This window comes from Ostreococcus tauri (genome assembly GCF_000214015.3).
Source record: "Ostreococcus tauri WGS project CAID00000000 data, contig chromosome 08, whole genome shotgun sequence".
In the NCBI taxonomy this organism is placed as follows: Eukaryota; Viridiplantae; Chlorophyta; class Mamiellophyceae; order Mamiellales; family Bathycoccaceae; genus Ostreococcus; species Ostreococcus tauri.
The window spans coordinates 55289-81537 of NC_014433.2; the positions used below are offsets into that span (position 1 = coordinate 55289).

The 26249-nt window shown below is 58.4% G+C and overlaps 16 protein-coding genes across 16 annotated transcripts; 7 read left to right on the plus strand and 9 right to left on the minus strand.

The window, feature by feature from the left end:
* OT_ostta08g00360 (Major facilitator superfamily domain, general substrate transporter) lies at nt 1–979 on the minus strand (the record flags this gene model as incomplete). Its single annotated transcript, XM_022983481.1, has 1 exon — nt 1–979. A coding segment is annotated over one exon (979 nt), but the record flags the coding sequence as incomplete, so codon positions are not given.
* A 435-nt stretch (nt 980–1414) lies between these two features.
* Nucleotides 1415–2551, minus strand: OT_ostta08g00370 (unnamed product; the record flags this gene model as incomplete). Its single annotated transcript, XM_003080559.2, has 1 exon — nt 1415–2551. One exon carries the CDS (start codon nt 2549–2551, stop codon nt 1415–1417), a length of 1137 nt encoding a protein of 378 aa, XP_003080607.2.
* A 550-nt stretch (nt 2552–3101) lies between these two features.
* Nucleotides 3102–3932, plus strand: OT_ostta08g00380 (unnamed product; the record flags this gene model as incomplete). Its single annotated transcript, XM_022983482.1, has 1 exon — nt 3102–3932. One exon carries the CDS (start codon nt 3102–3104, stop codon nt 3930–3932), a length of 831 nt encoding a protein of 276 aa, XP_022840898.1.
* Nucleotides 3933–4603: 671 nt separating this feature from the next.
* OT_ostta08g00390 (Reverse transcriptase, RNA-dependent DNA polymerase) lies at nt 4604–7651 on the minus strand (the record flags this gene model as incomplete). The annotated part of the gene is made up of 1 exon (XM_022983483.1): nt 4604–7651. One exon carries the CDS (start codon nt 7649–7651, stop codon nt 4604–4606), a length of 3048 nt encoding a protein of 1015 aa, XP_022840899.1.
* Nucleotides 7652–8417: 766 nt separating this feature from the next.
* On the minus strand, nt 8418–9623 carry OT_ostta08g00400 (Zinc finger, CCHC-type; the record flags this gene model as incomplete). The annotated part of the gene is made up of 1 exon (XM_022983484.1): nt 8418–9623. One exon carries the CDS (start codon nt 9621–9623, stop codon nt 8418–8420), a length of 1206 nt encoding a protein of 401 aa, XP_022840900.1.
* A 1155-nt stretch (nt 9624–10778) lies between these two features.
* On the plus strand, nt 10779–12461 carry OT_ostta08g00410 (Eukaryotic translation initiation factor 3 subunit D; the record flags this gene model as incomplete). Its single annotated transcript, XM_003080561.2, has 1 exon — nt 10779–12461. One exon carries the CDS (start codon nt 10779–10781, stop codon nt 12459–12461), a length of 1683 nt encoding a protein of 560 aa, XP_003080609.2.
* A 35-nt stretch (nt 12462–12496) lies between these two features.
* OT_ostta08g00420 (Tetratricopeptide repeat) lies at nt 12497–14263 on the minus strand (the record flags this gene model as incomplete). Its single annotated transcript, XM_003080562.1, has 1 exon — nt 12497–14263. The coding sequence occupies one exon, from the start codon at nt 14261–14263 to the stop codon at nt 12497–12499; it is 1767 nt and encodes a 588-aa protein (XP_003080610.1).
* Nucleotides 14264–14393: 130 nt separating this feature from the next.
* Nucleotides 14394–14915, plus strand: OT_ostta08g00430 (unnamed product; the record flags this gene model as incomplete). Its single annotated transcript, XM_003080563.1, has 1 exon — nt 14394–14915. The coding sequence occupies one exon, from the start codon at nt 14394–14396 to the stop codon at nt 14913–14915; it is 522 nt and encodes a 173-aa protein (XP_003080611.1).
* Nucleotides 14916–14968: 53 nt separating this feature from the next.
* OT_ostta08g00440 (Aldehyde dehydrogenase, C-terminal) lies at nt 14969–16621 on the minus strand (the record flags this gene model as incomplete). Its single annotated transcript, XM_003080564.2, has 1 exon — nt 14969–16621. The coding sequence occupies one exon, from the start codon at nt 16619–16621 to the stop codon at nt 14969–14971; it is 1653 nt and encodes a 550-aa protein (XP_003080612.2).
* Nucleotides 16622–16819: 198 nt separating this feature from the next.
* Nucleotides 16820–17341, minus strand: OT_ostta08g00450 (Uncharacterised protein family Ycf19; the record flags this gene model as incomplete). The annotated part of the gene is made up of 1 exon (XM_003080565.2): nt 16820–17341. The coding sequence occupies one exon, from the start codon at nt 17339–17341 to the stop codon at nt 16820–16822; it is 522 nt and encodes a 173-aa protein (XP_003080613.2).
* Nucleotides 17342–17634: 293 nt separating this feature from the next.
* On the plus strand, nt 17635–19158 carry OT_ostta08g00460 (Serine/threonine-/ dual specificity protein kinase, catalytic domain; the record flags this gene model as incomplete). Its single annotated transcript, XM_003080566.2, has 1 exon — nt 17635–19158. One exon carries the CDS (start codon nt 17635–17637, stop codon nt 19156–19158), a length of 1524 nt encoding a protein of 507 aa, XP_003080614.2.
* Nucleotides 19159–19346: 188 nt separating this feature from the next.
* Nucleotides 19347–19886, plus strand: OT_ostta08g00470 (Glutathione peroxidase; the record flags this gene model as incomplete). The annotated part of the gene is made up of 1 exon (XM_003080567.1): nt 19347–19886. The coding sequence occupies one exon, from the start codon at nt 19347–19349 to the stop codon at nt 19884–19886; it is 540 nt and encodes a 179-aa protein (XP_003080615.1).
* Nucleotides 19887–19946: 60 nt separating this feature from the next.
* On the minus strand, nt 19947–21884 carry OT_ostta08g00480 (NOSIC; the record flags this gene model as incomplete). Its single annotated transcript, XM_022983485.1, has 3 exons — nt 19947–20486; nt 20725–21603; nt 21882–21884. 3 exons carry the CDS (start codon nt 21882–21884, stop codon nt 19947–19949), a joined length of 1422 nt encoding a protein of 473 aa, XP_022840901.1.
* Nucleotides 21885–22330: 446 nt separating this feature from the next.
* Nucleotides 22331–24811, plus strand: OT_ostta08g00490 (Quinonprotein alcohol dehydrogenase-like superfamily; the record flags this gene model as incomplete). The annotated part of the gene is made up of 1 exon (XM_003080570.2): nt 22331–24811. One exon carries the CDS (start codon nt 22331–22333, stop codon nt 24809–24811), a length of 2481 nt encoding a protein of 826 aa, XP_003080618.2.
* A 77-nt stretch (nt 24812–24888) lies between these two features.
* On the plus strand, nt 24889–25488 carry OT_ostta08g00500 (unnamed product; the record flags this gene model as incomplete). The annotated part of the gene is made up of 1 exon (XM_003080571.1): nt 24889–25488. The coding sequence occupies one exon, from the start codon at nt 24889–24891 to the stop codon at nt 25486–25488; it is 600 nt and encodes a 199-aa protein (XP_003080619.1).
* A 45-nt stretch (nt 25489–25533) lies between these two features.
* On the minus strand, nt 25534–25947 carry OT_ostta08g00510 (Thioredoxin-like fold; the record flags this gene model as incomplete). Its single annotated transcript, XM_022983486.1, has 1 exon — nt 25534–25947. The coding sequence occupies one exon, from the start codon at nt 25945–25947 to the stop codon at nt 25534–25536; it is 414 nt and encodes a 137-aa protein (XP_022840902.1).
* Nucleotides 25948–26249: the final 302 nt, after the last annotated feature.

A 26249-nucleotide genomic window follows, 5' to 3' on the forward strand; every position in this document is an offset into this window, starting at 1 on the left:
AAAGCTTCCCGATGACCACTTGTTGGACGCTCACCGCCGATGCTAAGGTGACCTTCATCGCCGCAGTCATCACTGAACCGACCGCGATCACCTTGACTCGAGACTTCAAGATATCTGAGAGGACACCGGAAAAAACTCTGCTAAAATTAGAGACAAAGAGGGCGAAGCCCTCGACGGCGCCGATACGCGTGTTGGAGAACCCGAACTCGGTCTGCAAGAAGACTGGAAGTAGCGAGAAAACCATGCACGTCGACGCGGTCCACAGAAATCCGCACGTCGCTAGCGCCCACACCGAAAGATTGTCCACTGGGTTTTGAACAACCGTCGGGAGCGGACTTCTCGTCATGCCTGGAAGACGGTGCATCGCGTAGTAAATGATTCCCCGGATCCCCTCCCTGCCCGGATTCCGTTTTGCCTTGGGACCTATTTCGACTTCATCCGCTTCCTCTTCCTCCTCTTCGTCCGCGGACAGCGAACCCTCCAACTCGCGAATGTAACCGGCGTACCAAAGCTCTTCGCTCGACGGTCCTTCCAGCTTCTTTTTATACACCGTTCCCTCGGCGAACACCACATCCGACTCTCCGTTCACGCCGTCCTCAAAGAGCAGTTCTCCGTTCGTTCGCTCTTGCTCCTCGGTCCCATCGCTGAAGCGAGTCGGCTCGTCGATCGCTCTCGGTCGCGCCCGACCTCCCCGACGTGTTCGCACCCTCGACTCGCTCGCACGTGCCGACGTCGACGCCAACGATGATATCGCCCCGTACACGTCCTCTCGACCCGACGCGCGACGTCTGTCGCCCGCTTCGCCCGAATCTTTCGCGCGGGCCCGCGTCCGGGTCGAGCCGCCCGCTCTGGTCCCATCCGTCTTCCCGTTCACCCCCCCCGAGCGCGCCCGCTCGACCGTCCTCGCGCGCGCGACGCGTGATGCGCTCGTCGTCGCCGCGCTCGTCGTCCGCATCGCGCTCGGCGCTCGAGCGGACATCGCGCGACGCGGTGAAACACGACGGAAACTTCACGCGCGGTGGGATTCCTGTGCTCCGCCGAGCGCTCCGTCGCGCACCCTATCGCTCGCGTCGTCGTCGTCCACCGCGCGAGCGTTCCCTCGATCGACGCGCGTCGTCCGCGCACCGTCGTCCGCGCACCGCGCTCTCACCTCGCCGCGGGCGCGGGCGGACGAGGACGACGATAAAGACGGCGCGGCGCCACCACGGGGGACCGCGGAGGTAGCAATTACGTACTGTACATGTACAAGCGCTATGTATGTGTCCATCCATCGATCATACCATCACCCGCGCGCGAGATGTCGACCATTGCGTCGGTTTCAATCACGACAGGCGGTGTGCTTCGTGAACGCGCGGATTGGACGGTGCGCAATACGAAACTACGCGCGCGAACGACGGATGATTCGGAGAGGGAATCAAACGATGCCGAGACCGGCGCACACGCCCGGGGCGGTCCATCGCTCGATGCCGTCGCCGGGACGACGCGCGCGCGATTTCGTCTTTTCGCAGTACTTTTTGGGGTCGTTGTAATCGCGCGAGTGTTTACCCGCGTACCCGTCGAGCGTCGTTCCGGCGTCGATGAAGCCCCACCCGCGGTCGTTGATCCTATCTTGACCGCTCACGATGGCAGTTTTTGCGGCCATGCCGGCAGCCATGATCACGATCGGTGGATCCTTCATGGCGTCGCCGATTTCGAAGAGTTTGGCGACGACGTCGTCCGCCGCGTGATCGCCGGCGCCGCCAGATCCCGAGGCGTCGATGAACGTCGCGTCGCTGAGAAACGGTAGCTTGGCGACATGTGGTGGTCCGAGTAGAATGATTTTTCGCTCACTCTCCTTGATCACGTCGACGTAGCCGCGAATGCCCTTCGCGCGCCACTTCTCTCTGTCGTCATCCGCCGGGTCGCCCATGGGAAGGAAAAAAAACGAATGCGACGCCGTGTCCTCTTGGTCGATCCCTTCTGCCGCGGCGTTCCACTGCATTCTCAACCCTGGGTTACATAACCAGTGCACACCGACGTTTAAAACGCAATTCGGCGTCGCCGACTTTGACACCAACGCTCTCGCCACCAAACGCATCGCGCTCCCGTCTCTCGCGCTCGCCGCCATCTCGGCGTCACCCCAGCGCGCCCAACCGAACCCGATTCTCGATTTTATCCTATGTTCTATCTCCAAGATCAACGCCTCACTCGCCGGGTAGAATTTCCCTCGCGCCTCGGCGCCCGTGCACGCTCCCTCGTCTTCGCCTCCGCGCGAGAGCAAATCCTTGAGCGTCGTCGTCCTCGTCGTCGTCGACCCGTCCCCTGACCTCCCCTCCACGGCGTCGACGTTGGTCTCAACGTCCACTCCAGCCGTCTCGCGCGTCTCGACGTCCCTCGAATCCACCGTCGTCGTCGTCGTCGTCGCGTCGTCGGTCACGGTAAAGCCATCGCGCGAACCGTCGCTCGTCGCGACCGTCGCGAACATACCGGCGAGGACGACGAGCGCGCACGCACCGATGGCGAACGCGGCGACGATCGCGCGCGCGCGCGCCCGGCGTCGCGCCCGGCCCATCGCGCGCGGACGTCCCACGACGGTCGTCCGGTGGGACCAGCGCGTGGGCGAGACGACGCGACCGCGCGATCGCACCGAGCGATGCGGGTTTACGTGTATGTTTACATTTATGTGCGTCAATAGATCAGTGATAGAGGTCAATGACGTATCTGTATATGACTTTGAACGACGTGATGCGCACACGCGACGGCGGTCCGCCGTCTCGCCATGCGAAGAGGACCTCATCGCGTGGCGAGAGCGACTGTGAGGAAGACGAGACTTAATTCATGAGAACGCGACTCACGTGTACACGCGTGCACGCTAAAAGAAGTCACGGCCCCGCGCGCGAGAGGTCGATGAAGACGCAAACAACCCCGCGTTCGTGATGATGATTGCTCGGGCGAGTGATCGAAGTACGAGGGCAGTCACACTCGCGGCGCTCGCGATCTTCGCGCTCGCGATAACGCGCGGAACGTTGACGGCTGACCTCGATCGAGCGAGAGCTGTTACACTGAAGAACGCAGTGCGAACTCAACGCGTCTTCGTCGACTCTGGGCTCCCGACGTCGAAAATGCACCCACAAAAGAACAAAGACGAGGTTTCTGTGCTCGTCATAGGTAGAGAGCATAGAGAAAACGTGCTAGTACCTTGCATGAAGACACTGCGTCAGCACGTCGTCGCGCCCCTGGAGACGCGCGAGTTTCGTGTGTCGACGTACATCTGCGTCGAGAAGATGACAGAAACGACGCGAAAACACATTGAACAGCATATAATTGTGAGCGATTTTTTCGAGTACAACAGTTCCGATCAATTTTCAAGAGCACACGAGTGTTTCGAAAGAGTGACGCAGAGCTCACCGGAACTGTCATCTCGGGTCAAGTACTTTTTAAAGACGCGGCCTGATATGATGTGGCTGAGCGATATTACGTTTCCTTTTCACAAAGACGCCGTCATGCTACGTGCGAGGCGCATCAGTCGGGGTAAAGTGACATCCCAACACCTGAGCTGGCAAGTCGGCCCGCGCGAAGAGTGCAAGTGCGCGGACGCGGGCTGCGTCATGGTCGACAGTATGGTAGCCGTAATACCCAAGCCATGGGCCGATGCATATTTCAAAGTAGACTTGGACACAACTTCGAAGACATTTCCTCGCGGGCGCGAGCGTTTGGATGACGTTGAGAAAGGTGACGATAAATTGTTTCGACTGACCTCAGACTGGGGGGATAGATGTCCATGCGCTGTAGAATGGGATGAGGGTACTCTAACGTTACGACTTGCATCGCACGAGGCTCTTGTCTTCATCTCGCCTTTCAATTTTGTATTGGCTCCGCCGATCCCAGGATCCGCGGCTTGGCGAGCGGGGGGTACGTATGTCCGCGATGACGACGATTGGGAAACATGTTGAAACGAATTATTGCCGAAGCGCTTCCTAGGTCACTGACACCTGTAATGTTGTCACGGATTCAGTTTCTGGTCGAAAACCGAGGCATTGTACGTTACACGGAGAATCATTCGCGATACAACCATCAACACAAGGCGTTCAAAGTCCTTTCCGAAGCCCGTAACGCGGATGAAAGTGACACGTCGAGCACCTGTGCGCGTAGCACGCTCGCGAGAAAAAGATACCTAAACCCTATGTAGGGTTTAGGTGGGGTTTAGAGTAAATGTTATTCGTGTATAGTTCTGACTACAAGGAAGCTAAGCCGAAGGGAGCCAGGATTGGACCGGACAAATGCACCCCTAGCTATTTCCGGGGTGGGACAAATGGAGCCGGACATCCGGCATTTACTCCTCCCCCTTTCGAGTAACGCTATCCCCGTGATTCTCACCTTACTTAAGTAAGTGCTTCGTAAATAAAGTAAATTTGTTGTAAGCTTAAGGTCCTGTGGTGATCGCGTCGTAGCGCGTTCTGTGCGTAAAGATCTGATGATGATTAAAAATAGCGAGCCTGTTGACTCTAACTAGAGTCTACACGTCATGAGTCATAACTCATCACTTATTCAAGACTCGGGAAGGCTATACAATCATATTTAGCCCGCAACAATCCTAACACACCCCCTTAGCCTTCACTAGTCTTTAACCGCTAGTGCTGTTGCTTCTGAAAGGTTGGATTTCATTTTGTTCGACCGATTTAAGGTAGTGTTCATACGTGTTCAACTTATCTCCGCGAACCATACCTTCTTTCATTCTCGCGTCAATATATCCTTGAATGTCTCCTGAGAAAATCTGCTCACAGAGAATATTGAAATGATTCGAGAGCCCCTCTCGCTTAACTTTGCACAGAGGTAGAATTTTCGTCAACAAGTCTGCCACGTTGTCACCTGAAGCTATGTTGAAAGGTTGAATGTATCCTTCGCGATGTGCATAATGTTGGAGCCAGGCGTATCTGATCTCCATGTGTTTGTTTGACTTAGACGACATCGTTTCCATCATCTGTTTGATGGTGGTCGTGTTGTCACAAAACAGTGGCACTCTAACGATATGGATTCCTATTTCCTTCAACAACAATGTCTGGAACAATAGGTCCTTAGCCGCTTCATACATGGCAATAAACTCCGCTTGAGCAGAACTGGTCGCTGGAATATTTTGGAGCTTACTCTTCCAGTTTGTGGGTCCACAGGAATATGATATATATCCTGAAGTTGATTTCCTACCACACCTATCACTCGGGTCTTTCGACATGCGCTGCCCCGCCCAATCTGAGTCGCTGAATCCATACAACCTCACCACACCCTTGCACTTTGAGCCATCATATGTCAACTCTTTTGCTGAGTGTCTCTTGAGGTATCCAACTATTCTAGTCAATTGCTTGAACTGCTTCTTGGTTGGTTGACTCGCTACTCGACCCGCTAAGCTACACGCTACGGCAAGGTCAGGCCTGGAGGCTATGTTGAACCAATTGAGTGATCCCAAAATACTCTGGAATAGCTCTTTTTCACTATGATTGCATGCTTCACCCCCTTCGCCTAGTACAAACGTGTCTGACGGCAGCAACGGACTATCACAAGGATTCACATCTTGTACCGCACACTTCGCTAGGAACTGGGATATCGCATAATGTTGACTAAGGACATAAATGTGCTTGCTTTTACGTGTGATCTCTATGCCGTTGTACACTTTAATCTGTTCAAATTGAGATACCTTGTACACTTTCGAGAATCTTACGTGGAATTGTTTCACCATTGTCTCTTCTTCGGCTATGATCATCAAATCATCAACAAGCACTGAAATCAACAACTCAGGCGCTCCAGACTTTGTCCTTTGAATGAAAAGGCATGAGTCCTTTGACGCCTGTGTCAATCCCATCTGTCTCAATGTCTTTGTAACGTGCAGGTACCAACACCTGCCAGCCTGCTTAGTACCATACAACGGCCTTCGCAGCCTGTATACCTTCCCTTTTGGAAGTGGATGCGTTGCTGGCGCCCGGATAAATATTTCCTCATGCAGTTCACCTTGCGTGTACGCTTGAGATACATCTATGGTGTATACCACCCATCCGAGGATCGCAGCTAAATTAATCAGCAGTCTGAAGGTCGTGAGCGTCGCGACTGCACTGAATGTATCATGGTAGTCCTTTAACCACACTTGGGTGAATCCCTGCACTACAAGCCTGGATTTCAATGTCCCATCTGGTTTCACTTTATCTACCCACTTCGTGCCGCATATATTGGCTCCTGACTTCATATCAACTGCTTCCAACGTTTGTTCTAGCAGCCCATTGAACTCCTTCTCTCGGGATGGTGTGAAATCGACTGTCGACTCATCAACTACCTTCCCGTAGTCCTCCATGTGCGCCACAGCGGTGGCATAAACAACATGTGCTACGGGTGTAGATTCTCCTCGAATATCGAAAGGTATCAGTGGGTCATCGACCTCATACTTGGCAACTAGAAACATGTGGTGTGCCCGGAGATCTTGCTCCGATACTCTACCATTCTTACTGAAGTGATTAATGAGCTCTTCGATACCTTCCGCTGGCTGATCAGTTCCAGCAGTTGGATCGTTTCCTTCATCAATGCCTCCTTCCTTCGTTTCGGAGTCAATGGCATACCCAGTAGGCGCCCAACCTGAATTTTGGAATGATTCTGCGTGCTCAAGCCATCTAGGAGGCACTACATTCCGCTCCTGAAACGGTTCAATTGCGTCAACTCCTTTGGCTCCCTCTGAGAGACTAGGTTCAGCTGACAATAATACGTCGACTCCTTTATCTTTCCCCAAGAGATTAGGTTCAGTCGACAATGACGGTTGCCCTTTTGGTTCCCGTTGCTTGACAATTTCTTCGGCTACCGGATGCACGTGTGGACCCCCGTCGAGGTTAACATCACAATCTAACTCAAAATCCGATGAACCGATGTCATCGAACTCCGATGACTCTACGCCATCAAGCCATTCATTCAGGTCTGAACGGTTGAGTGTGCCCTGCGGGTTATTGAAGTCGGCGTTCAAGCTCGCCTTTTGTGCGTCAATGTTGCGCGTATAACCATTATGGTCAAAAATAAGTTCACTGGTAAATTTTAAGTGGCCCTTCATATTGGTTGCCCTTTGCAACACCGTATTTGGCACAACAACCACGAACTTCTTGGGGGTTAGACAGACCTCTGCGTACCCTAGAAACCAAACCGGTAACCGATTCAGCTTCCACTCTGGTAATCTCGTCTTGTCTTTAATAGCTTTCAAACTTTGGCTAAGTTGAGTTCTTGACATAAATGCTCTGCACCCAAATGGATGAAGGTCTTCAATGCTCACCGATCTTCCGAGTAATTCAGCGAAAGGGCATATCACCTTCCCGTGCACCTTTATGCCAACAACATTCCGAATCATCGCCGCGTGTTTCATGGCGTATACCCAAAACTCGCTCGGCACTCCTGATGCCAGTAAAAGCTTTTTGGCTATATACTTAAGTGCTTGCACTGACCTCTCAGCTAACCCATTTTGCCAAGGATGATTGACATCCGAGGTCGTAAAGTTTATGCCATTTTCAGTGCAAAATTCCTTGAACACTGCAGCGATGTCGCTGCCGCCGTCTGTATGAACGCCTCGTATGTGGAGCACAATATTTATACCTGACTGCCTCCGACAATCATGGATCTTGGCTAGACACAAAGTTGAATCTCGTCGCATCATCCGCTATCACTAGTGCGGAGGCATGATCAACAACTTCACAAACTACTGAGCCTCTGGGAGGACCAAAACACACATCCAAATGAATCAACTCCAATGGTTGCATAGTACGTCGGGAATCTCTTCTCCCGTGTGTGCGGTTCCTGTTTTGCCCTAGTTTGCACGGATAGCACTCGCTGGTGAGTTCCTTTAACTCAGGTGATACCCTTTTGGCATCTACCCCAGTGATCCATCCTTCATTGATAGCGTGAATGATTCTACAATGAGATAGGTGGCCCAATGTATCATGCAGAACTTTCGTTTCTGCAGATATCAAGCATACCTTCTGTTTGTTGAATATTTTCAATTCCGGCAAACCACCTCCAGTGACCTGCATCGCAACTGACCTCAATCTTCCCTGCTTATCTGGCAAGGTTATAAATCCTTGTTTTCGGCTAAGACACATTTTGCAATCCTTGCAACTATCCAAGATAGCTGGGCAACTCAGAATGCCCGCTCCTGGGAGTTTTGCACCTGGCGCGCATCTTGCCTCAAAGGTAAAATCAAATAACTCACCTTCTGTGTCCTGCAGAGTAACTGTCGCATACCCTGCGCACTTTACAGGTGTATTTCCATTTATGGTTGTGAGTACTTCCTCGGATATTTGAATCACGCTGTTAATTTTATTGCAATCCATGACTATGCTGACGGATGCGCCAGTATCCATAATCATGTGATTAGCACCTGATGCTTGCAATGCGTCTTTTGACTCAACTCCGAGGACAGACCATCACTCCGTCTTACGTTTCTTCTGCTTTGTGTTAAATGCATCAACCTTCTTCTGAAATTCGGGCTTGAGTTCTTTGGAGCAGTCCCAGTATCGATGACCAGGTTCACCACAATTGTAGCACTTTGCTCCCCCTTTCCAATTCTTCCTTTTAAAGCTCTTGGTGGTGATGTTATTTACTTTCAACATAGATTTCGGTTCTTTGTCGGCATCTAATTTGTCAACCATTATAAGTTGCTGAGACACTAACCCGAAGTCGAAAGCGGATGCAGAAGCCGCGCCACGAGACATTATATCTTGGCAACCTTGGCGTACTTGTAGACGAGAGTTCTCTGAAGCCATGATATTGGCTACAAGAGATTGTGTAAGTCCGATGTACCGTGAGACCTTTCTTCCTGGCACTTGCACTCCAGCAACGGCCATATTCTCATCCACCGCAACTTCCAATTCTTTGCCTTGGTTCAATCGTATCATAGTCGCCTTGGGTAGGCGTTCAAAACATTTTCTCTTTTCTGAAAAGAATGTGACCATCTCGCCTGGACCCTTGTATGCGACATTATGAAACTTGTTCTCCAATAGAGTAGACAAAGTAACAAATGGGTCTACGTCCTGAAACAGTCTGTCCAACAACTCCACTCCAGACCACTTGGAGCTTCTTGCGTTGTGGATGATGAACTTTTGTTTCTCAGGAAACCCTTTTTCTGAACTGAGTTCGAATATTGACTCCGCCAGCTCACGGTCGGCGTCCTCCAATCGTACTAACGCACATCCGGGATGGATGTTTCCGAGGGTAGCAAGCACCCTATCGATGGGAGGCTGCACAGGTACGTTCCCGCCCTGCCTGGTACGAACTGCCGGAGGTCCTGGTATTATCGCGATCGGAGCTTGATCATTTACCTCATATATAGACGAACATAACCTTCTTAAATTAATATTCCGCCTGACTTGAGGATCGATGGATTGAACTGCCGCTTTAATCTCATTTAACCCTATCGACTCAGATCTAAATCTTGAATCGATAACAAATTTGAGGAGGTCAGCGGCCGCAAGCGCGGCCGTGGATGCTTTCTCCTTTCGTTTGCCCTGGCCCGCTGACGACTTGAGTCGGTACATCAACGCCTCGCAGACTAGATCAGTAAACTCCACAGTGTTTGCGGGAGTGATCTCGCCCAACTTGGCGATCGCGGCGATGTCATGTGCTAGGAACATGATCTCTGGCGACTCTTCGTCTCCCCAAAATAGATCTTGCGCAACTCGAACGACCTGTGCTAACGCGAAACACCTACCACCCGCGCGGGTACAACGAAGAGAGTTGTTTAGCAACAATCGATCGATGTAAGCTTAAGGTCCTGTGGTGATCGCGTCGTAGCGCGTTCTGTGCGTAAAGATCTGATGATGATTAAAAATAGCGAGCCTGTTGACTCTAACTAGAGTCTACACGTCATGAGTCATAACTCATCACTTATTCAAGACTCGGGAAGGCTATACAATCATATTTAGCCCCTGGGTTGGGTAAAATTGGCATCACGATCTCCCTCACGACCCGAAACTTCGTGATCTGCATCACGATCACGACCCATGGATCGTGATGCGACCTTGGAGGAAATTTCAAGCTTGCGGCGACGCTCTTCGAGGGGGTGCTAGGGTTAGAACAGTGACACAATTTACTTATCATCGCTGTATTTCCTCGAAACCGGTACCGACATAGCGTATTATCAGTCACTTGATGCCTATCAGTGAGGTATACCCGTCAATATCAGCAAATGATAGGCTTTACATACACTCAATATAGCATCATGATCTGAATCATCGATTTCGTGATCGGCGTCAGCATCACGACTCATAGATCGTGATGCGACCAACCTAGTTTAGCCCGCAACAATCCTAACACTATACGTCTCGCAGTACGACTATGTGTGTATCATACATACATGGATGTAACGGTATGTATATACCACACGGCGCCGGCCTAGGGTGGAGATCGTGATGCCCTATTGAGGCTATGTAAAGTCTATCATTTACTTATGTTGACATGTCATCACCACTGTCGAGGACACACGGCGATGATGGACGTAAAGTATGTCACCGGTCGACCCCGAGCGCGTCGCGTGCGTACATAGATCTTAACATACGTGATGTACGAGATCGAATGGCGTATATAGTGACGACTAAGGCGATGTCGTCGACGCGCGCGAGACCGCGAAGACCTAAGGCGTCGATCGCGCGCGCGTCATCGTCGCTCGCTCGCGTTCGGAGACGCGCGCGTTCGAAGACGCCCCGCTCTCGATCGCGCGCGCGTGTGCCGGTGACGACGACCGAGTGACGCGTGCGAGCGAGACGCGGGCGCACGACGATCGAGAAATCATGGCGGCGAGATTGGAGCTCTCGACGATGGCGACGGACGCGGAGACGTTCGGGCCCACGCGCGAGCGCTTGGTGACGAGTGAGATCGCGGAGATGATCTATGCCCCGTATAATCATACCGATAAGTTTGGACGCGTGAGCGATTGGTTGGCGGAGGATGAGCGAGACGGACGCGGGAACAGAGGGGAGACGCGAGAGAAGAGGGAAAGACGAGAAAGAAAGGAGGAAAGGGCGAAGGATAAGGCGGCGGCGAACGGCGGTGCTGGCGTGGAGACGGTGTTTAACTTTGTCGCGGACGTGGTGGAGGAGGAGAGCTTCAGTTTGGTGGACAACGCGACGACGAGAGGGAGCGGTCGACGGGACGGCGGCGGCGGCGGACGGGGCGGCGGACGCTGGAATCAGTTTGGTGGACGCGGACGCGGACGCGGGATGACGGAAGAGTTCGCGAGAGATCTTGGCGTCGGGGCTGAGCGCGAACGTAACCGCCAAGCGCGCATTCAGTCGAGAAAAGCCGCGCAGTGGAACACCTGGGCGTACAACAGGCAGCAGCAGCAGGTGCACTACAGCGCCTCGGTGGACATTCGCCCGGACTGGGAAGTGGTGGAACAAATCCATTTCCCGGAGATCATCAAGCAATCGCACGTGCTCGAGGACGCGCAGCCGGAGGATTTGGCTTCGTACGGCTCCGTGCGCTGGTTTGACAAGTCGTACGACCGAGTCACGCCGAAGACCGAGGTGCCTTTGCGACGCCGCACAGACGAACCGCCGCGCAATCTCACCGCGAGCGATGATCCGATCATTCAAAAGTACTCCGAATCGGGCGCCGGCAACGTGTTCACCACGGACAACGTCTTGGCCGCCATTATGTGCGCGGCGCGCTCCAACTACTCTTGGGACATTCTCATCCGCAAGAAGGACGGAAAGATGTTCTTAGACAAACGCAACGACGGTAACTTCGACTTGCTGACCGTGTCCGAAACCGCTCAAGAAGCCATCACGGACGACCCGGACGACATGAACGGAGTTCCGCAACTTTCCCAGGAGGGAACCAAGGTGAACCGCGCCTTTGTCGAACAGTCTCTCAACTCCGAGAAGGACGCCGTCAAGGTTGGTGAACCCGTGCCGTTCTTCAACGAAGTGGAGACAGATTCCGTCGCTTACAAGTACCGTAAGTGGAACGTGGACGAGAAGACACAGCTCGTTTGCCGATGCGAGTACAATGGCGTGAGTGAATCCAAGGGAATGGATAAGGGCAAGGCGCTCACCACTCTTGTCAAGGCTTTGAACGAGTTCGACTCCAAGGTCACCGGCATTGACTGGCGACTTAAAATTGAAACCCAGCGCGGTGCGGTGATCGCGAACGAGCTGAAGAACAACGCGAACAAGTTGGCGAAGTGGACCGCGATGGCCATGCTCGTGGACGCTGAGCTCATCAAGCTCGGTTTCGTATCGCGCACGCACCCGCGCGACCCGAACTTGCACGTCGTGCTCAACACGCAAACGTATAAGACGAAGGATTTCGCGCAGCAAATCAACCTGAAGGAGTCGAGCATGTGGGGTTCACTTAAGCTCTTCCTCGAGACGTGTCGTAAGTTTGAAGACGGCAACTACCTGTGCGTCAAGGATCCGTCCAAGGCGACGTTGCGATTCTACAAGTACGAAGAGAAGGCGAGCGTGTTCTAGTCGCTGTCATTGAAACAATCTTTTCATCTAAGAGTTCACGCGCCTCGTTGCTCCATCCACTCCTCAGAGTTTTCTCTAGACTCGACGTCGTCGTCCATCATGTGGTCCTCGTTTCCTTCTACGTCCTCCTCGGACAACGCTGCTGCGAATTTTGGGTTCCGCGTCTGCTCAAATTTCTCCAGCGCTTTTTGCGCGATGACACAGTCCGGTCGGATCGCCAACGCGCGCGTGTAATACTTGACACTCTCGGCGGTCTGTCTTGACAGCATCAACACCTGGGCCAGGCGGCAGTACAACTGGATGAGCTCATCCTCGTCGGAGGGTCGATAATCGTCCAACTGCCGCTGCAAGATGGCGCGCGCGACGTGTACTTTTCCCATCTTGATATTGAGCGCCGCGAGCGACTTGACCGCTCGGACGAGACGAGGATTGTACGCGAGCGCTTGCTCGTACGCCTTGATCGCCTTTTCGTACTCGTCCCGGTTCCTCGCGTGCACATCTCCGAGTAAACTCCACGCGAGCGCGTTTTGCGGACTTCGTTTGTGCGCCTGACGCGCGCACATCATCGCGTTTGCCGTCGATCCGAGGGCGAGGTACGCCTTGACCAGTCCGTGGTATGCCTTCAACGAAACTTTGATGGCGTTGCACTGGTTGAACGCGCGAACCGCAGATTTATAACGATTCGCCCTGAGATAAATTGATCCCAACACCAAGAGCGCGACGTGTGAGCGCGGATTGATCCTCACAGCTTTCTCTGCCGCCGCAAAAGCCTCCTCTCTACCGCCTCTACCGCTACCTAGTTTCGTCTCAAAGTAGAGCGCCGCGCACGTCCACGACTCGGACGCGTGGGGACTTAAACGTAGCATTTCAGAGCTCAACGCCTCGAGCGATTGTTTGTGACCGTTGTCGTAAAGCATGAGCCCATACTCATCCATGCCGCGCACAAAGTGCGGATCCCTCGCGCGAATCGCCGCGTACTCGCGCATGGCTGATTCCGCGTCTCGATCGTTGTCGGCGTTGATTCGAGCCCTCGCCTCGGCGATGAACGGATCATTCGGGAACTCTTGACGCAGTTGCGCGACCGCGTTTCGCGCCGTCAGCGTGTCCTCCGCCTCGAGCGCGGCAAAAGCCGTGACGTACGCCTCGAGCGCACCGAACTCGGCCGAGCGCGCGTCCTCGTCGGTCGCCGCGTCGCGAAGCGCCCGCCGCGTGTCCACCGCCTTCACCCCGAGCTCCGCCAGCGCCACCGCCGCCTCGATCGCGAACGGCCATTTCAACAGAACCTCTTTATACCCCGTCACGGCGGCTCGATCGCGCCCTTCGCTCCTCGCTATTCTCGCGCTCAACAACCCGTGCTCGAGCGTTCGGCGCTCCACCGGCGTCGCCTCCAACACCTCTCTCGCCTCCACCAACGCCGTCGCGTCCCCGATCGACGCCAACGCACGCGCGAGCTTCATCCCGATCGCCTCTTCACGCGCCATCTCCTCCTCGCTCGCCCTGCCCGCGCCGCCTCCGCGCGTGCCGCCGCGCGCCCGCGCGCGCGTCGTCCGCGCCGCGCGATACGCCCCCACCCCACCCCGGACGTCCATCGACCCGACCAACGCGTCGCCTTTGATCTCCAACGCGCGCGCGTCCGCGAGCCATCCCTCGCGCCCTCGCGCGCGAGCCCGCGCCGTGCCGTCGTCGTCCAAAGTCGCGTCCAACGTCCCGAGCGCTAACGACGCCCATCGCACCGCGCTCTCGTGCGCCCCGAGCTCGAGCGCGCGCTCGGCGCGGCGCGCGCACGCCGCGCGCATGTCCATCGACGCGCGCGCGGCGGCGGCGACGCGTCGCGCGTCGTCGAGTGCGTGGACATTGATGAATGATTCAACGCATCACGAATCATTCATCATGCATCCAAACATCCCGCGCACTCGACGACGCGCGACGCCGATGTCTCGGCACGCGACGCGCGGGACGACGGCGCGCACGCGGGTGCGTCCGTCGACGATTTGGTTCACGCACCGACGCATTCATGATCGCTTCAGTGGATGCGCGAAAACGTTGGCGGAGACGTTGGATGACATCGTTCGAGGACGAATCACCGTGGATGATTTACCGCCCATCTCCGTGGTGACGCACGACGTGGACGCGGTCGAGAGCGATGGGTCGGCGTCGGAGGATCGAGGGCGACGCGGGCGCGGGCGGCGGGAACGGCGGGGTGATCGGGCGAAGACGGAGCGGCGACTGTATTCGATGAATAACAGACGGCTGTGGGTGATGCGAGAGGCCGAGCGCTTGGGGGTGTGCGAAGACGTCGGGGTGCGAATGCTGTCCAGGGAACAGTGTGAGGTTTTGTTGAGAAAGGGGAGTCGGAATTTTCGCGTCGATCGGTGCACGCCGGGACCGGTCAAAATCGTGCCGACGCGAGAAGAACCGCCAGAGAGGCGCGCGGAGGGAGAGAACGACGCTTGACGCTCGATTTTTGTAGTTTACCACGTAGTCTAGAGATCATTCGCGAACACCGCCTAGTCTAATCCCCCGACGCACACGTACTTGGTCTCGACGTATTCTTCCATCCCGTATTTACCGCCCTCGCGGCCGACGCCCGACTCCTTCACGCCGCCGAAAGGCGCTTGCGCGGTGGAGATGACCCCGGTGTTCACGCCGACGATGCCGAATTCGAGCTTTTCGCTGAACGTGTACGACCGTTTCAAGTCGGACGTGAAGACGTACGACGCCAACCCGGCGTTGGTGGAGTTGGCCATGCGAAGCGCGTCGTCGTCGGAGACGAATGTCGTAATCGCCGCGACGGGGCCGAACGTCTCTTCCTGCATCACGAGCATGTCATCCGTGCACTTGGACAGCACGGTGGGCTCGTAAAATGTTCCATCGGCGCGCTTGCCACCCGAGTGACACACCGCACCCTTACTCAGGGCGTCGCGCACGTGCGCGTCCACGCGCTCGACTTGCGCGGCGTTGATGAGCGGACCCTGCGTGACGCTTTCGTCTTCCAGACCGTTACCTAATTTCAGCGCGTTCGCCGCCGCGGTGAGCTTTCGAACGAAATCATCTTCGACCGATTCGTGCACTATGAAGCGCTGCGCGCACACGCACGTCTGTCCCGAATTTCTAAACTTGCTCGCCATGGCGCCTCGGACAGCGGCGTCAACGTCCGCGTCGGCGCACACGATGAACGGAGCGTTTCCGCCGAGTTCCATGCTCACACGCTTCACCGTATCTGAACTTTGCTTCATTAAGAGTTTTCCAACGCGCGTGCTGCCCGTGAACGTGATCTTACGCACGATTGGAGACGCGCACAGGAGCTCGCCGATGACCACCGGATCGCCGACGACAAACTGTAAAACTCCATCCGGGCAACCAGCCTCCTTGGCGAGCGCTCCAAGGGCGAACGCGCTCAGAGGAGTCTCTTCACTCGGTTTCACCACCATGGAACACCCCGCGGCGAGCGCGGCGCCAGCTTTCCTCGTGATCATCGCCAGCGGAAAATTCCACGGCGTGATGGCCGCCGTCACCCCAACCGGTTGCTTGATCGCCATGATTCTCGACCCCGTGGAGGATGACGGCACGACATCGCCGTACACCCTTCGTCCCTCATCCGCGAACCACTCCAAAAACGACGCCGCGTACGCAACCTCCGCTCGCGACTCCGCCAGAGGTTTTCCCGACTCCGCCGTGCACACGCGCGCCAAGTCCTCCGCGTTCGCCTCCACGAGCTCGAACCACCTCCGCACAATCTTCGCTCGCGCGTGCGCGGTGTACTCATTCGCCCACCGCTCTTGACTCTCTTTCGATCGCCTCAGGATGTGTTCTACATCGTTCGCGCTCGTCGCTCGACACCGCGCGAGCGTCGTCCCCGTCGCCGGGTTCGTCACCTCCACCGACATCGTCCCGCTCGTCGACGCCTCGCGCTCGCGCACGACGTCGAGAAGAAGATCATCCCGGCGCAAACCGAGCGCTCGCGCGACCTCGGACGCGGCGCTCGCGTTCGAGGAAGACGCGCGCGCGCGGACTGACATCTGCGTCCTCGTCCGCGTCCATCTCTTCGTCGCGTGCGCGACGCCCTCGTCGACGTCGTGCCGGCATCTCGAGCGCGACGTCGCGGTGCGGGACCCCGCGACGGTGGCGGTGCGTCGCGCGGCGTGTCGACCGATGGACATCGGGCGCGACGCGAGACGCGGTGTGCGGCGCGCGCGCGCGCGCTCGAGACGTCGACGCCGCGTCTCGCTTCGCGTCGTCGCGCGAAAGAGCGTGAAATCGATTACATCGACGCCATCATCGCGTCACGGGAGCTTGTCCGTTCGTCCCTCGAACTCTCGCGTTCTCCGGCGCGTCGCCCGCGCCCGCGCCCGCGCGCCCTACCCCAACTGCTTATTCGCCAGTAACACGAGCAAACCTTGCTTCCCGAGCAAAATCTCATTCATGAAACTAATCATCCCCACCCAAATGATCGGCGAGACGTCCACCCCCCCCACCGGCGGCACGAGCGCCCGCGTCGGCTTGAGCAACGGTTCCGTCGGCGCGTACGCGACGACCCACGGAAGTTTCGTGTACGGAACGCTCGGGTACCACGTCATGACGATTCGCACGATGAACAACACCGTGCTCACCGAAAACAACGGTCCCAACACCGCGCTCACCGCCCGCGCGCTCTCCGGATCGAGCGCGACGTCCCCGAGCGCCTCCGAAGCCGCCCGCGCGTCGCGCGCCGCGCACGCGCACGCCACCCCGAGCGCCCGCGCCGTCGCCGCTCTCCCGTCGACCCACGCCCTCGCTTTCGCGTCGTCCTCGTCCGCGGTCGCCGTCGTCGTCGTCGCCGTCGCGTCGGGCGCGGCGTCGACCTCGAGCGTTGCGCGGCGCGGTGTCGACGTCATGCCCATCGATTTTCGTCCGCCACGAACGCGCGCGCGGTGTCCTTCGCGCGCGCGCGGCGTCACGCGCGCGGTCGTCGCTCGCATCGTCGCGCGCATCGTCGCGCGCGCGCGTGCGCGGGTCCCCGCCGCGGGGTCGCGGGGATCGCGTGGGATGGGTGAGACACCCGCGTGTACGGGACCGCGACCCACACCCGCGTGTACGGGACCGCGACCCACACCCGCGTGTACGGGACCGCGACCGACCTCCGGAAGCGTCCGCGTCGCGTCGCACCGCGACGCGACGGCGTCGCGCGCGCGGCATGAGCGCCCGCGAGCGCGAGAGCGCGGCGAGCACGGCGTCGAGAGATGAGTTCTTCGCCACCGCGTCGTGGACCGCGAACGAGAGCCAGCGGTACGAGCTCCTGGAGGTGATCGGCAAGGGGTCGTACGGCGTCGTGTGCGCGGCGATCGATCGAGAGAGTGGACAAAAGGTTGCGATAAAAAAGGTTCGAAACGCGTTCGATCACGCGAGCGATGCGACGCGGATCCTGCGAGAGGTGACGCTGCTGCGACACCTGAAACATCCGGACATTGTGGAGGTGTTGAACATCATGTTGCCGCCGAATCCGAGGGAATTTAACGAGGTGTTCATCGTGTTCGAGCTCATGGGGACGGATTTGCATCAGGTGATCAAGGCGAACGATGACTTGACGGATGAGCATCATCAGTTTTTCCTGTATCAGTTGCTCAGGGGGTTGAAGTACATGCACAGCGCGAATGTGTTTCATCGAGACTTGAAGCCAAAAAATATCTTGGCGAACAGCGACTGTAAGCTCAAGATTTGTGATTTCGGGCTCGCGCGGGCGATGACGGCGAAGACGGGACCGCAGATGATTTTCTGGACCGACTACGTGGCGACCAGATGGTATCGCGCGCCCGAACTCTGCGGGAGCTTCTTCACCAAGTACACGCCAGCCATCGATATTTGGGGCGTCGGGTGCATATTCGCGGAGCTTCTACGAGGTCGACCTCTGTTTCCGGGGAAGAACGTCGTGAAGCAGTTGGAGCTCATCACAGATTTGCTCGGGACGCCGACGCCGCTGCAAATCGCGAAAGTGCGCAACGAAAAGGCGAGACGTTTCCTGCAGCAAATGCGTATTAAACCGGCGACGCCGCTGTCGGAAAAATTTCCCGGTGTCGACAGCAAGGCGCTTAATTTACTCGAAAAACTTTTGGCGTTCGACCCGGACGATCGCCCGACCGCGGCGCAGGCGCTGGCAGATCCGTATTTCGAAGGGTTGGCGGATGTCTCGAGAGAACCGTCGCGCCATCCGCTCCCAAAGTCAGTCTTCGCCTGGGACCAACGAAAGTTGAGTCGCGAAGAGGTTCGAGAGCTTTTGTACGAAGAGATCCTCCACTATCATCCTCAGGCGAAGCGCGAGTACGATGGGAGCGAAAAGAAGAGTGGGTTCGACTATCCCAGCGGTATCGCAGACATGTCTCGCAAGTTTGATTCGCTCGAGCAGGGTGGTCCAGAGGCGAAGTTCCAAACGTCTAAATCGCTGCCAAAGCACGCGGTTGGCGAGTATCGAGACAAAGCGGCGCAATTCGCCGGAGGCATCGACGCGTTGTCACGTTCAGATAGCGTCAAACCCGGCGGCTCGCCTGGACTCGCTCGCATGGACTCGGACGACGTCGAGTACGAAGAACCTCAAACAGACGATGTCGACAGATTCGATCTCGCTGAGGTCGTTCAGGCGATGTCTCTCGATGCCGAAGACGCGAGGGCGCTCAAGATGGAGGCCGAGGCGCTCTTGGAAGAAGGCGGCGAAATCGCGGGTTGACGTCGCCGACGGGATTGAAAACAACCCGCGCGCGCGCGAGTGTTCGCGCACGCACGCTGGGCGCGCGCGAGTACGTGGGGCGCGATCCTATTATATCGATTCAACGCTCCTCGTCGCGTCTGTAGAAATATTGTAGTGACGTCAACCCGCGACGCGACGAACGCGCGCCCCACGAGCCTCACAAACCGATGGGCGCGTTTCAGTCCAAACGCCCCTCGAGCGTCATCGACGCCTGCGACACCTTCGACCAACTCCCGAGCGAGCCCCTACACGATGGCACCGCTTTCGACTTCGCCTCCACGCGCGGCGGCGTCGTGCTCGTCGTCAACGTCGCGTCGTACTGCGGTTTGACGACGAAAAACTACGAAGATTTCAAGCTCTTACAGGACAGATTCGGTGACGACTTGACAATCTTGGCGTTCCCGTGTAACGGGTTCATGTTTCAAGAGCCTTTCGGGGCGAAATCCGCGTGCGCGTTCGCGCGGAAGCGAGGGTTCAAGGGGATGGTGTTTCAAAAGGTGAAGGTGAACGGGAGCGGCGCGAGCGAGACGTTCAAGTGGTTGAAGTCGCGCGCGGGGGTGAGACGAATCGAGTGGAACTTTGGGAAGTTTCTGATCGATCGTGACGGGAAAGTACGGGGGTATTACCCGCCGCAGACGCGACCGAGAGTGTTCGAGGGCGACGTCGAGGCACTGATTGGTGAAAAGGCGACGGAGGCGCTCGCGTAGAACGTCATTACGTTTCAGAATTTAGAAATACACAGCAAAACTCGGATAGACTTGGAGGAATCACTTCTCAGACTTCTTCGCCTTCTTCGCAGACTTTTCCTTTTTATCCTTTTTGTCCTTTTTAACCTTCTTCGAGGGCGTCGCCGCGTCATCCGCGCTGCGCTTCTTCGAGCCGCCGTCTTGCGGACCAATCTCGGCGATGACCTCTTGCATCATCGCGATGTTCTTGCGCGGCGCCGTACCCTTGTCGTAAAATGCCAATCGCTCCTCAACTTGCTCCTTCAACTTCTCGCCGAACAAGGTGGTTTGGAAATCGCTGAAGCAGTCGATTCTGCTCGCGATACTACACTTGTTGGCTAAGTAACGGGAGATTCGTCCCTTGTTGCGCGCGTTCGCCTTACCGATGAACGTGCTGTGGAAGATCAAACCGTACTTCGGCGTGTTCCCCTTGGTCTTCAGGGCTCGAAAGAGAGCCTTTTCGGCGCCGAGAATTTGCACCGTGGACGCCGGGTACTTTGCTAAGTTTGTGAGCGAACCGGCGTGGGAAATCAAACGCGCGGCGATGATGTCGCCGATGAGAGCGCCGAGGTTCGGAGCCACCTGTTTCGAGCAGAAAAATAACATCTTGGTCAGTCGTTTCGTTCGATATATTTCACGCTCTCGCTCGCGCGCTTCGTAGTGATGTTGTTCTCCACAGACGTGAGTCAGAGTGGTGCATGAATTGTTTCAACAAGGTCATTCAGATCAGGTCTGTGATTGGTGTATCATAATCATCAACCCCACGAATCCCGAGAGCTTCATCGTATACGTCGCGTTCGATTCGAATCATAATACGTACCACGTTCATTTTGTTGCTCAAGTAGTTGTGCAAACTGGTTCTGTACTCGGCGAGGGAGATGACGCGCTTCGCGAAGGCTTCGATGTTGATCATGTCCACCGGAGAGATGTCCTGACCCATCGACGCCTTGGCGGCTTCGATGACTTCCTTCGCCTTGTCCTCGTCTCCCGTAATCTTCGTAAGCGCTGGAAGCGCCTCATCGGTCAGCGTAGCCTTGTCCTTGATCACCAAGGCGAGTTGCGCGTACATGTAGTTGTCGTTGCAAACCTTGACGAGCTCCGGAAAGTGCCAGCCGTACCACTCTCGCACGCGCATGATAAAGGTGTTGATGTCCTTATCGAGCGTGTCGATCAACGCGATGGCTTGGATGATCATGTTATCCGATCGGTTGACGTTAAACTTTACCTTGGCGCGAGAGTACGAGTGCGCCAAACCGAGCTGCGCCTTTTCGTAGTCGCCACCCTTGAAACCCTTGACGAATTTCGTAAAGTGTTGACGAATGCCACGAAGAATCTCCCCGACGCTGTCGTTGCACACGCACGGAATCTTCGTCGATTCCACGATGGAGTTCCCGAGCTTGGAGTCCGATACCCCGAGCTGGTACTTGGCCTTCGCCGAGTCCTTTTGTCTCGGCAAGTTTTGTTCCAAAAAATTTTGCAAATCCTCGCTCGCGACGCCCTCCGACACGCAGTTGATCTGCTCCAACGCGTTCGCCGCGCTCGTGAACGGTTTAAAACCATGCAACTTGACCATCTTCCCAAACTTCCCGGCGTCCTGCGTCTGCTCCTGCACCTTCTCCAGGCTCTGGCCCACGACGTCGACGTCGAGCGTCTCGAACAACCCGTACCCGCTCGCGGATTCGAACAGCACGAATTGCGCCTACGCGCGTCCAACCCAACCGGCATCGTCAGTCATACCGCGCGCGGCATCCACCCCCCCCCCACGTCCGCGCGCGTCGTCCACCACCGCATCGTCGACGCGTTCGACGTCGCCATCCCTCCTCCCCGTCGTCCGTTCGGCGGCGGATCGTCCGTGGATTCCCACCCCCCGCGCGTCCACCGTCGTCGTCCACCGTCTTCACCGCGCGCGCGCGCGACGCTTCGATCACGCGCGCGCGTCGTGCGTCGCCGTCTTCGCCCGCGCGCGCGATCGCGCACCATCGTCGTCGTCGTCGTCGTCGTCGTGTCGCGCGCGCGGCGCCGCCGGGGTCTCGGCGTGCGGTGTGTCCGCGTCGCACGCGTGAGACGCCCCCGCGGGGTCGTCCGACACGTCTCCGGAAAAACGGCGTATACGGGGAGTCGAGGGCTGAATCAAAAACTGTATCTCGAATCCGGTAAGATTTTTCGCGTGACACCGATAAAAAGCGTTCACGGCGTGGGTGAAGAAAAATCCAGGTACGACGACGTGCGCGTCGAGCCCCTCGAGACGTCGACGGGTACCGGTATATTTCGCGAAAGTCATGGGTGTTTTTTCTCGCGCGCCGCCCACTCGTCCCTCAACCCTCCCTGAACCCTCCCTCAACCCTCCCTGAACCCTCCCTGAACCCTAACGTCCACCCCGACGCATCCGCCGCCGACGCATCCGCCGCGCTCGCGCGCGCGTGGACATGCCGCGCGTCCTCGCGCGCGCGTACGCGTCGTGCGGCGTCAATCGCGGCTCGCGCGTCGCCGCGTTCGCGAACGACGCGCGCGAGGACGCGCTCGAGGTTGTGTTTTGTGGCGCCGACGCCGCCCATCGCGTCGACGTGCGGTCGATGACGACGACGACGACGACGCGCTCGATCGACGGCGGCGCGGCGCGGTGCGTCGTCGCGCTCGTCGACGGTGGATGCGCGATCGGTGACGCCAAGGGAGGGGTGCGCGTGCTCGCGCGTGATGGGACGGAATTGGGATTCGGGGCGCACGCTCGCGGGCCGACGCGGGACGCGGCGCGCGCGGACGTCGGTGGACGCGACGCGATCGCGTCCTGCGCGGATGACGGTGATGTGATCGTGTGGGTGCGTGATGGGAACGGAGGGTTGTGCGCGCGTGGACGGGTGACGCTGGCGAGCGTGGCGTCGCCGACGTGCGTGGCCGTCGCGCGGGCGCCGGGGGCGGGCGACGGAAACGAGCGACACGTGCTCGCGGTTGGGTGCGTCGATGGACGCGTTCGCGTGTACGCGTGTGATTTTACGAGGATTTTTGAACCCGACGGCGTCGCCGCGTTCGAGGCGTGCGGGACGCTGGACGGACACGCGGATTGGGTTCGGGGCGCGGAGTTCGCCCCGACGCGGAGCGACGACGCGGTTTTTTTGGCGACGGCGAGCCAAGATAAGACGGCTCGCGTGTGGCGCATCCAGACGGTTCCCGTGGACGCGGACGCGGAGGAGGCGGGTAAGGACGCGCCGGCGTTCATGCGGCTCGCGGCGCCGCCGAAACCGCCGAGCTCGCTTCTCGTCGGTCGACGCGTCAAGACGTCGTTGGAGAGCCTTCTCGTCGGACACGAAGACTGGGTCACGTCCGTGGCGTGGCATCCCGATCCCTCCAAAATGGTCCTGATGACGGCGAGCATGGATAGATCGCTCATGCTTTGGTCGCCCACGGGCGCGCCGTCGACCAGCGACGAAGCGGGACGCGAACTCTGGATGGCGTCGTCCTCGCTCGGCGAAGCCGCGGCGGTGTGTTTGGGATACTACGGCGCATCGTTCTCACCGGACGGCGATGTCGTTCTCGCGAACAGCCACGGTGGGGCTTTGCACCTGTGGCGTCGCGCCGAAGACGGTTCGTGGTGTCCGATGGTTGGCACCTCTGGTCACGTCATGGGGGTGACGTGCTTGCGCTGGGACGCCGCCGGTCGATGGTTCATGTCTGGTGGACACGATCAGACGACTCGAGTGCACGCGCCGTGGTCGGGCGAAGGGCCCAAGGGATGGCGCCAGATCGCTCGTCCGCAGGTACACGGTCACGACATCACGTGCTTCGCCACTATGCACGACGGAGACGCGGGGACGACAACGTACGTCAGCGGCGCGGACGAGAAAGTTCTGCGCGTATTCGAGGCCCCGGGGACGTTTTTGGGCACGCTCGCGAATAGCTTGGGAGACACCGATCCGGCGGGCGCCGCCGCGCTCGCAAAGGCGAGAGGGCTCTCGATGGAGTCGCTCGGCGCCGAGCTCCCGGCGCTCGGATTGTCGAACAAGGCGCTTCGAGGCGGCGAACAGGAGGATTTACCGAGCGACATCGCGGCGCTTCGCGCGCAGGCGCAGCAACAAGAGGGATTAATAGAGGAGTACAACGCGCGCGGCGTCGAAGCGATCACGCCGCAGGCGCTCGCGACGCCGCCGTTGGAGGAGGTGCTCGCGCAGGCGACGCTCTGGCCAGAGGCGAGGAAGCTGTACGGCCACGGGAACGAAATTCGAGCCATCGCGGCGCATCCCGGGGGTGATTTGATCGCCTCTGCGTCGACCGCGCTCACGTCTTCGTCGGCTGCGGTGTGGGTGTGGTCTCGAAGTCAAAACTGGAAACCGCTCGGTTCGCTCAGCGGAGCGACGCTCACCATCACCGCGTTGGAATTTTCACCCGCCGCCGCCGAGCGAGACTACCTGCTCGCCGCCAGTCGAGACCGCCACGTGTGCGTGTTCGCGCCTCAATCGAACGATGCCCCACGGGGAACGTTCGGCGAGGACGGATGGCGTTTGCTCACTCGATTCAAGGCGCACGATCGCGAGATTTTCGCCGCGTCCTGGGCTCCGAGCGGGTCGTCGTTCGCCACCGCGGGCCGGGACAAAAAAGTCAAGCTCTGGCGCGTCATCGAGCAGACCTGCGAACTCGAGTGCGAGCTCCCCAAATTTCCATCGGCGCCAACGTCTTTGGCCTGCTCCACCGACGCCTCGGCGCCGTGCACGCTCGCGATTGGATTCGACGACGGTTCGGTGGAGACGCGCGCGCAATCGAGCGCCGACCCGAGCACGTGGACGCACCGCGCCTCCGCGTCCACGGACGACCGTCACGGCGCCGCCGTCCGCGCCATCGCATGGCGCCCGAATTCATCCACCTTCTTCGCCACCGCCTCGGACGACCACGCCGTGCATTGTTATTCCCTCGCGTAGTCGACGCGCGACGCGACGTCGGCTTCGCGTCTCATCCATCCTTCACCCGTCACATCGCGCGCGCCCCGTTCGTCGCGATGCGCGCGACGACGCGCGTAATCCATCGTCTCGCGCGTCCGTTCACCGCGTCCTCGGCGTCGTCCAGCGCGCCGTCGACGCGCGCGAGCGAATCATCGACATCGCAGACGTCCACGACGACGCGCTTCATCCAAGCCTTCGTCGCCGTCGTGACGCTCCGCGCGTGCGACGCCGCGCTCGACGATTACGTCGTGTACAGAATAGCGATAGAGCTCGCGAAACAGCGCTCGGGGCTGACGAGCGATGCGCGATTGACCGAGGCGTTGGGGACGACGCTCGACGCGGATGGGGCGTGGTGGAACGCGAGCGTCTCGCGGCGGGACGACGGCGCGCTCGCGCGGGTAGATTTTGGATTGGTCGGTGACAAGGCGTCGTGCGACGCGCGCGTGACCATGGTGCGGAGAGACGCGGGAACGGCGCGGTCGTGGACGGGGCGGTGGATGCGATGGGCGACGCCGGCGAGCGCGAGAGACGCCCTGGGCGGGACGCGGGCGTGGCGGGCGTTGGAGGTCGAGGCGTCGATTCCAACGGCGAAAGGGGGCGGGCGAAGCGCCCAGGTGAGTCTCATGCGCGCCGAGGACGCGGACGCGACGTCGTAGGCGCGTGATCCGTCGTGCGGTGTAACGATACGCGCGGCGTCCGCGTCACCGTTCGAGACGATGCTCGACGAACGCGGCGAGCGAATCGAAATCGACGCCTCTGTTCCCCCCGTACTCCTCCCCGTCCTCCCCGTTCACCTCGTCAAAGAATCGAATCGTCGGATACGACCGCACATCGTACCGCGCGCACACCTCCCGCGCGTCATCGCAGTCGACTTCCGCGACGACGACGCGTTCGCCAAACGTCTCGCCCAAGCGCGTCCACGCCCGTCGCAGCGCTCGACAGTGCCCGCACGAATCCACGTAAAACTTCACGATCGCGTTCGCGTCCGCCATCAACACCCGCTCAGAGAACTCCTCCATCGTGCGCACGGCCGTCGCGCGCGCCCGTTCGACGCTCAACGTCATCCAAAGCGCGCACGCCGCCGCCGTCGCCGCCGTCCGACGCGCGCGCGACATCTTCCTCCACCGTCCGCCATCCGACGCGCGCGCGCCGCGTTCGACGCCCGCGCGCGACGCGCGATACATCATCGAACGCGCCCGGGCGCCTGACGCGTCCGCGCGCGTCCTCTGCGCGACGCGGGCGTCGAGATTCGCGACCGGTGTGCATTCTGAATTCCAAGATGAATTCTGAATTCCGACACACGTCCACCGCGCGCGCGCGCGTCGCGTCGCGTCGCCCGCGTCGTCGCGCGCGAGAGAGCCCGCGACGCGGCGTGCGCGGAAGAGCGCGCGCGGATCTCGACGGCGCGCGCGCGACG